The sequence below is a fragment of the Castor canadensis genome, chromosome 6 (assembly GCF_047511655.1).
Source record: "Castor canadensis chromosome 6, mCasCan1.hap1v2, whole genome shotgun sequence".
In the NCBI taxonomy this organism is placed as follows: Eukaryota; Metazoa; Chordata; class Mammalia; order Rodentia; family Castoridae; genus Castor; species Castor canadensis.
Genome location: NC_133391.1, coordinates 114704289 through 114713947, shown reverse-complemented (window position 1 = coordinate 114713947; position 9659 = coordinate 114704289). Strand labels below are relative to the sequence as shown.

The following is a 9659-nucleotide window of genomic DNA, read 5'->3' as shown; positions in this document are numbered from 1 at the left end:
AAATCCCTAACATTGTGCTGTCCCTTGAACACGTCCGTGTGTGACCTAGGTGCACTGTGTCTGTGCGCGCGCTTGTTGTGTAGTGTCTGAGCGTGAGCGAGAGTGCGAATGTGTGTGTGCGTGTGTGTTTCTGCCCACAAACCAGTCCATTGGTGTCTGATTTCAGATCCTGAGTCGACTCCCTGGTAAGTAAAATGGCGGGAAGGATGCTTTCTGCCGGGCGTTGGAGGAGGGGCGGGAGGCGCGGGGAAAGAAGGAGCCAGAGGGGAGGCGCGGGCGAGGAGGGTCGTCGGCGTCGTGTCCTAGGTGTGGGTGGGAACGCCGCGCGTCAGAAGGCCGGGAGCAGGGCGCGAGCACTATCAGTGCGAGCCGGGAGGCCAGGGGGTGGCAGGAAGGGTGGCATGGGGCGCTGGAGGCCGGCCGCGGGAGGAGCTGGTCGGGAAGGAAAGACGACCTTGGGAGGCGGGGGACCACGGGCGAGCGAAATCAGGCGTGGGGAGGCCTCGCAGACTGGGACTGGTGGGGAGCCCGAGCGAGTGGAGGAGAGAGGCCGGGACCAAACGAGAGGGACGGGGCGGGACGGGGACAGGGCGCCAGGCCGGGGCCGGGCAGGGAGAGGGGGGACCGGGCGCGCGCGGGACGGGCCTCGGGGTGGCCCTGGGGCGGCGCCGGGGCGAAGCGGGCCGAGGCGCGGCTGCATTAAGTGAAGCTCATGGAGACTGTGTGCTCTAGCGCCTTGCGGCGGAGGGAGGCGATGCTCGTGCCCCGCCACACGTCGCTGCTGTCCGGAGAGCTGCAGAGCTGGGGCGAGCCGGAGACGTTGCTGGGGCCGGGGAGGGAGGCGGGCACCATGCCGGGGAAGGCGGGCTGGTAGAGGTGCGACTGCAGCCCGGCGCCGTTGGAGCCCGCCAGGCTGTTGGACAGGCCCATGGAGTTGGGCGGCGGCCCAGCCGCCAAGCTGCACTGGGACAGCGACTGCGCCATGGCCTGCTGCCTGCCCAACGCCGGCGGCAGGGGCAACTGGGACACGCCCGGCATGGCGGCCGCCGCCCAGCGGGTGTCGTTGGCGTGGAAAGAGCACAGGCTGTCGCCCATGGCGGCGGCGGCAGCGGCTGCGGCCGACGGAAACTGAGGCAGACCGGGCGTGGGCAACAGCGTGCCAGGGGCGCGGAACACGTTGGTCGTCTTCTTGCGCTTCTTCCACTTGGCGCGTCGGTTCTGGAACCAGACCTGGAGCGGGCGGGGCGGGAGACAGACAGGGCGCTATTAGCAAGTCCGGAGGCAAGGGCGCCCAGGGCTTGAGCCCCGAAACCCGCATCAGTTACCAACTCAGCCCCAGGCCCAACCGGTGCCATTGGCACGGCACGCACTGCACCCAGCCAGAAACGCGAGTTCTCCACCATCTCCTGGCAATGGAAGCCCCTGTTACCCACCAAGCGCAGACTTCCGCGCCAGCGATTGATGGTGATCGTGCCCCACGGCGCTAAACCCAGGGCAAACACACCACCGTGGGCAGTGTTCACACTGGCACCGTCTACGCTGCACAGATGGACGGGTCTCCAGGCTGCCATGTGTCAAGGGTCGACCCGTAGGTGGACAAATGAAGATAAACATGTGTACCCATGTGGCTTAATAGCATGTCTTATAACGCTGATGGGGTAGAGAATTTTCAGAAACGCGGGAAATTTGGAAATTGATGAAAGGCCGTGGATGGCATAGCCAGTTTCAAAATCGAAAGACAAAGGAAAATCCCTAACACCACGGTTGACAGAGCAGAGAGGTTAATACAGTGATCCATGTGGGAAAGTGAGCCAATGAGCTGCAGGGTTGTTTGGGTCGCCACGGAGACTTCTGATTCCTCCCACAGCTCTTGGTGCCTCTTTCCTAAACCACTCTAAGGACACCTCTATCTGGGCTGTGCAGGTGTGCTGGGACCTGCTGACGGAGCCCTGAGCCCCAAGGCCTTCAAGTCTATTCTTTTCAATAATTTACCTAGGATTCCAAGACACAAAGCCTCAAGCCACCTCTCCCTCTCATTTATAAACTAAAAACATATTTTCTGATCAACACAACTGAAAGGAGCTCAAGTTTAAAACTCACACTAGTTATGAAACAAATTTTAATTCTGCTGAGGCCAACCTAGAGGTCCATATGTAAAATACACTCCAAATGAAAAGAAACCCCCTACTCTTTTTAACAGAGCCCAGGAATTTCACACCCTACTAGGTAAGTTTGTCTGCAGGTGTGAAATTTACTACCATGGGGAAAGAGTTCTGACTGAAAGATAGCAATTAAGCTACCAAACCAAGATAACCTCCCATACCCACTTACTTGAATTTTGTCTTTAAGAGAAAAAAAAAAATGCCAGCAGACTTCCAGTTTAAATTCTAGTCAGCTGGAGGTCTGCCTAAATACACAGCTCAAGTACTGAGTTTCCTCTTAGAATTTGGTTAACACAATTTGACCACCACATTCATGACCCAAAAGGCGATTCATTTAATCTAGGCAGTGTTTACTCCGCAAGCTAACCAGTATCAGGAGTATGGATATACTAGCCCTCATTCTTGGTAAACCAGCCTTTCACAGCCCTATGTTCACACCAGGGCAAGGGAAGATATACTCTCAGCTTTCCAGTAGAGAGAGAGAGCTTAGAGAATTGCAATCTAGAATCTTCTTAGAACCTGTCCTTACCTTCCTGTTTTACCCACCCACCACTTTATCTTTCTCTGGTTTTAGCCCATTTCCTGCATGCTGCCTACCAGGGTATCAGGGGGGTAAATACACCCAGTCCTTCCTTGCTGCAGTCCCTGAGCTGGTGGCACCTTGGATTAATGAGGCAGCAGGGCCCATGGCAGTGCATGGAATCAATGCTGCCCAATAGAGCCGTCATTGGCCTTTGGTGGAGAGCAAACCTCAGCCCACAAACACTTTTGCAGCACCCACCCAACACTGGATTCAGGGGAATTAAATGGGAGGGTGTCCTTGACACAGACAGTGAGTGTCTGTGTCCAGAGGACTCCCACACTTCACATGAAGCACCTGGATATATTTTGAAAGCTATCTTATAAAGCCAAGACCTCCTAATACCCTGCAAGTGCCAGGGAATCCTAAAATATTTGGTGGTTTGGAGGGGGTGAGGTTGAGGAAGGAGTAGAGAAATAAACCAAAGACAGAAAAGGGCAGAGGATTGTCCAGTAGAATTTCAATAGCAAACATTGCTGCTAGAAAGGTTTTTGAATCTAGGACCTGCTCATGCACGGAAGGAAAAGAACTAAATATTCCAGGAATAATCAAAAAATCATGCTCAATTATGTTTGAGGTTAGTAGTCAAACGATGGCTACAAATTTTTTTATGTTTCATGGCTTACTAGGGTTGGGGAAAAAAATCTGCATGGGATTTGAGCATCTCCGTTCCAAGCTATGATGCATATGTTTTTAAAATGTGAATGTTTCCACATGAAAACTAGAGCATGACGGATTAAAATACAGGCAAGACCTAAGGGAGGTTTTCAGAATGCACAGATGACAACTCCAGGAGATATATTAACCACAGCCACAGGCTAACTTTGTACTCAGTTTGAAATGCAGCTCTTCTCAGAAAATGCTTAATACAACAGTGAGGATCTAATGGAGGTTGGAATCTAAAAATCCACTTTCATGATATCTGCTGTTACAGTAATATAGACATACTGTAAATGTATTTTAAAATATATAGCCCGTTTAATTCCCCAGCTGTAAATGGCTTAGAAATAGAGAAAGAGGGGGAGAAAGAAAGAATATTACTTTTTCCCCCTTGAAGCAAATGCTTTATGAAGATCTCATTGGAATCCAGCAAATGATTAATGTGAAGATTTGGGAGGAAATCTGGGGAGCTGTATTAAAGCCTAGATCTCAGGTTCATTTGGATCAGCCAGCCGTGAACTCTGGGCCGAATTCATTACACTTTAATAGTGTTGGGAGAGGAAGAAAATGCAATTTCTCATTCCATTAGAAAACTAGAAAATACTCTCAGCTTGTCCCCCTATTAAGATGTGGCAGGTGACAGGGCCATTCTGGGGGACACGGTCAATGGAATTACAGCACATTATTTTTGTTCGTATAAAATATTGAAAGGCAAGCCTGACTGTGCAGAAGTTATTTCACTGATTTGGTTTTTATGTAAATAAAATATTGAAAGTTAATTAATCCGTGCTAGAGACTAATGATTATGCTTATTATATTGCATTTGATCGCGTAATTTGCATGATTCTCGCATTGCTGCTTAATAAGCCATTCCAGGTTATAAATAATTCTGAAATTGGTTTCTAATAATGGCATGCTATAAAAGGAATGGTTTTATTAAACTAGCCAGGAATGGGGAGCAGTATCAGACATGGAATTGCCTCCATGTGAGTAGAGGTACTCAATAAATACTTAAAAGTGTGATATATACCAGGTAGAGACAAAAATGAGTATATCGAATAATTTAGCTTAGAATTAAAAAAGCATCCCTGAAAACATACAATTGCGATAAATTAAATGTTTAGATCATTTTTAATCAGTGCAGTGGCCCACATACTGAAAAGAATGTGTGGCAATCTGTTAACTATAAAGAAAACTATGAAACACTCATCATATAAGAACATAAACCAATTACTATTTAATTTGAATTTGGTCAAGGAGCAATGGTACAGTGAATTTTGAAGTAAATACATTTTCCGTAAATTATTTTTGCATTACATTACATAATGTTAATCATTTTGAAATGTTAATTAAGAAGGTTATGTTGATCTGATTACTTTTTAAACTATGAAACATTATTTTTTTTAAATATTGAAATTGTCATTCTATTAAATTGTTTCTATCAGCAGCCTCAAGCTATTATCTTTGGTTGAACATTATCCTAGAACAATTAACATACTTTGTCTCTATCTTCTTGCATAGTCTTTTGTGTAGTTTTTGAAAATAACTATTTCTATCCTGCAATTTATATTTTATTTCATTTACAACTTTTTCTATTAAAAGAATCACTGTCATTAACCTTTGGAAGACCTAATAAAGTTTAATAGACCTCGTTTTCTTTTTTCATAAAATCAGTTGTCCAATTATATTTTATTTGTGATTCTAAGTTCTATTTTAATTTGAACTAATTACCAGTATGTCTGGATTAAGGCAGGGCATCTCACTCTTTAAAACAAAAGTTAATAGTTAACATTTCTCTTGAGGGACTAAAAGCAAATTTATGGTTTTGAACCTATAAGCATATACTATCATTGGCATAGTATTGAGTTTGCATATTTCTGTGAAGGTTTGAACTAAAGTTCAGATTTAAAAAGAGGTAAGAGGTAAAACATTTAAAGGGCATTAAGAATGTATATATATATATTATATATAATACACACACACACACACACACACACACACACACACAATGCATTAGCACTCTTTCCATGTGTAATTTCAGTGGCCCATGCTTCAGGCCTTTCAGAATTCTTTTACAAAACCACCCAGAGTTACATTACACAAAAACCTTAATCATTATGAGCATTACTTTATTAATGTGAGCATTTTACGTCCCTGATGACATTCATTTTCTATTAAAATAGAAGCTCATTTAGACTAGCTTTAAAAGGTCAAATGTAAACAGAAATATTCAACACTGATCATAGGCACCTCGTCTCTCATGTCTTAGGTCAAACGTAAAGTAACTGAGATCTTTAAAGTTAACTTATAAAAGCAGATAATGCTGATTTAACAAATTAGTCAGGTTGACACCCGGGGAACTGGGCAGAAAAATACCAAGGTCCAAGATAGCGAAGAAAGATTTTCAGCACCCTGGATAGCTCAAGACTAAGTGTATGTCTGGTTCCAGGCACCTGTCCATAAAATATTTTGATGTTGTTTTCGTTCTTTTTAAAAGAGGAAAAGAAATGTGGGATTCATTAGGATTATACTTTTATTCCCCAATTTTCAGAAGTTAAAGGTGTGATTTTTCTAGGTTATGTATCATTTACAACTTTGAGGGTCGTTTAGATAAGAATAAGGAGTCAGCAACGATTTTTGTCTACTATGGATGAGCCTTCCCCTCCCGCCCTAAATGTGCTTTCTTCCTGTCGGAGATCTACAACAGAAAGCCTTCGTTTCCCACCCCATATCCCAGTTTACTTAGGGGAATCTTTAAAAATTAAAAAAAATTTAAAAATAAAATAAAATAAAAACAGAGCTCACAGGCCGAGAGGCTGTCAGTCACTCCCAGCTCATTGGTAGACCACCACGTTCAAAACCTTTGCAAACATCAAAGCTAGGAGGTGTTTTGTTTTGTTTTGTTTTGTTGAGGGACACGAGGAGAGGATATTTAAAGAGAATAAAGCCACACCATGAAACCTGAGTGTGGCTTTTTTTTTAAGGCACTCGTTACGCCTTATTTTCGTGTTTTCTGTGTAATTGTTGTATTTCCCTATCCAAATGCTTAACACAAACTCATTAGCGGGTAATGAATACTTGTCAATAATGCGAGCTGGAGTTGAGGTATGCCTGGGCTTAGGTGGCTGGCTGGGAGACGCAGAGGTTGCCTTCCCCAAACCCGCAACCCAGCAACGCCCAGCTTCGCTTTTGAGGAGTTTCGACCCGAATGTACTATACTGATGGGAGACTGGTCTTGCAGGTCCTTTGGGGGCCTGGTGATCGGGACCAGTTTCTAGGCAGAAAAAGAGCTAAGTCGAACCAGGAATGCTTAGGCAACCAGAGCGCAACCCGGGATTCCGGAACGGGAAGAAAACACCCTGCGCTCCCTTATCCTTCCGCGCCCTCCTTGCCTTCTGTCCGAGTCCAAACCCCGCGTTACCTGCACTCGGGACTCGGTCAACCCGATACGCAACGCCAGCTCCTCACGCATGAAGATGTCGGGGTAGTGAGTCTTGGCGAAGCTCCTCTCCAACTCGTTGAGCTGTGCGGGGGTGAAGCGCGTCCGATGGCGCTTCTGCTTCTGTTGGCCCTGCTGCTGGCCGGCCTGGCTGGGGTTGGGGCCGCCCTGGGGCCCGGGCTGCTTGTCTGGGTCTTTGGCGCTTACCGCCAGCGAAGCGGGAGTAGAGCCCACTGTGGTGATGTCCTCCCCGGGCAGCAGAGTGGCTCCCTCGACGGGGTCGGAGTTGGGCGCCAGGTCCCCTGGATGGCCCCCGGGGTCGGAGCCCCCTACGCCCAGCCTACACTTCACCGCCTCCCGGTGGCCCAGAAGCTCGGCGGCATCTTTCATACCTGAGGAAGCAAGGGGACCTCGGTCATACTTTCCTGGCGAAGCCAGGAGGGACTGTCTTCCCTGCACCTTCCTCCTTCAGCTCCATCCTAGGCTCCCTCCGCGCTTACGCTTGCCCTATGAACGAAACTCCCGTGGTGCTCAGCTGGGTTCCCCAGGATTTGGACAGCCAGTGGGGGATGACATCTCCCGGCCCTTTCCCTTCCCTCCGTAGCCGGCTCCTGTAGTCCACAGCACATGCTAGCATTTCCCCACAACAAAACGCTCCCAGGCCCGGCAATAAAACATGCCTGAGTCCCATAAACCGTACCCCCAACGCCCCAGGCAATCGAAGCAAATCCTCGGGCAAGGATTGAGGGACAGGGGGTACAAGAAAGAGAATTCAAAGATTCCTTGGGTGCTGTCCCACCTAAGCTTAGTCTAAGAAACTCTATCGTTGGCCGGTTTCCCTCTCATTTTGGGAAGACGACTAAGTCTCTCAGCCTTCCACCCCCTCGAAATCAACCCAAATCAGCTCCGCCTCCCCCTCAAATCAGAGAAAGTGTTTGGAAAATGGAGTTACATCCATCACTAAGGATTCTCAAACCGGAAACCCAGAGCCAGTAACCCAGATAGCGTTAAAGAAACTCGAGACAACTCTATAGACATAAAAGTGAATCAAACTTTAGAGGATTCAACTTTTCTTTCCGGAGAAATAAAAGGTGCGTTCCTCTCAGCCATTGGGAACGCTGAGTCCCTTGTAGAAGGCAGGACTGCCTGCCTAGTACGATGAATTTGGCTTTTCTCCTTCTCAGTCAGCACACTTAGCAAATCCGCCTCCTATGCAGCAGCTTCTCCTTCACGCCAGATTAAAAAAAAAAAAATTCAACCATACTTAGACGACGAGGAGGGAAGGAGGTAGTGGGGAGAGCGAAAGAGAGAAGGAAAAGAAAGAAAGGAGGAGGAAGAAATCCCAAATCAAAGCAAACAGGAGAGAAAAAGAGAGAACCACCTCCAAACAAATTATCACGGGCTGGATCGCCTCTCAAAAAAGTAAAGGGGAGGGGGGAAGAAAAACAAAAACTAACAACATTCCCCAACTCCTTTTTTGGATCTACATATTCCATAGATTTTTTTTAAAGAACGATGTTAAATCAAATTAAACTTTAATACAGCACAATTACTTTTAAAGAAATTAGTCCATTTAGGGCGCATTAAGGTAAAATAAGGAACAAATTGACAATTTCCTGCCCCGGCTTCTTCTGGTTGCCCGGGCGAGAAACGCGCACTCACCTAGCCTGGCGTCCAGGAGGTCGGCGTGAGACAGCATCGCGCACCGCTCCAGGGCGAAAGCTGTTCCCCCCCAAATTTTAGCGGCTTTAAGTTATTTAAAATAGATATAAGCTATAAGCTATACGATATAGATATATATAGATCACCTAAATGAAAGAAAATTCGGTTTGTGGTTAAAAAGGGGGCTTCTTGCATTATAATGTCCTTTAGAGAGACGGGGAGGTGCTTAACAGTTGAATGAACCCGTGAGCTGCTCGGCGAGGGGACCAATCAGGAGGGCAGCCTGCAAATGTCAGCGCCCGGAGAGTCCCCCACTCCGCCCGCCCGCCCGCCCGCGCCCGCCCGCCCGGAGGAGGCGGCGAAGGCAGCCCTGGCAGCTCCAGCCCCGAGCAGCCGCTAAAGCAGCGGCGACCACCTCGGCCTCGCCCTGGGCTTCTGGGCCGGCCTCCGTCAGCAATCCCGGAGGTTTTTCTCCAGGCACACCTTTGCTTCCCTTTGCCCTGCCTTACTCGCTTCACAGGTGCAGCTCGGTGTCTCAGAGGTACATCTTCCTGGAACAGGGGCAATACAGAGACCAGAGCAGGGCATGACCTCCGCGTGACCCGAGAGTCGGCCTCCGCTCGTGCGCTCTAGGCGACACTAGCCTGCTGGGGTCCAGGCTAGAGCACGAGGGCACGCCGCGGCCTCCAGACCGAGCCTAGACTTCGCCGCTGCTCTGCAGGCCTGCGCCAGGGATCCAGGCCCGGCACTGGGGCCTACAGTGTCCCAACCCGATCACCCTCCTAGAGTGCATAAAGGAGCTGGCTCCCCGGGCGCTGCGGGCGCTGGCTCTCTACTTCGGGTGCCTGCGCGCAGAGTGCGTTCCTGCGATCCGCACCCTTCCCGAGAGCAAGCCTCGCGGGTCCAGTTCCTCTGCCTGGCCCACGCTCGCGTCCTGCCCCCGCAACCAGCAATTTTGGTCAAAGTTTCTAAGTTCAGCTCGGCTCCAAACTCCACTTAAGGCTGTAAATAAAGTTAAATGCTCTTTATTTTCCTCTTGAATATGTTAAACTACTTGAACTACCCTGCACAAGTGAAGCGAACCATTTCTAATGTTCTGATTTTTCAGAGCCAGCCAACAACAAAGTTTAGATTAGTAATATATTTCTAACCAGAG

At 48.2% G+C, this 9659-nt stretch overlaps 1 protein-coding gene across 1 annotated transcript; it reads right to left on the bottom strand.

The window, feature by feature from the left end:
* Positions 1 to 699: 699 nt before the first annotated feature.
* Otp (orthopedia homeobox) lies at positions 700 to 8540 on the bottom strand. The gene is made up of 3 exons (XM_020177890.2): positions 8504 to 8540; positions 6824 to 7233; positions 700 to 1230 (listed from the first exon to the last, which is right to left on the bottom strand). Exons 1-3 carry the CDS (start codon positions 8538 to 8540, stop codon positions 700 to 702), a joined length of 978 nt encoding a protein of 325 aa, XP_020033479.1.
* Between the last annotated feature and the right edge of the window lie 1119 nt (positions 8541 to 9659).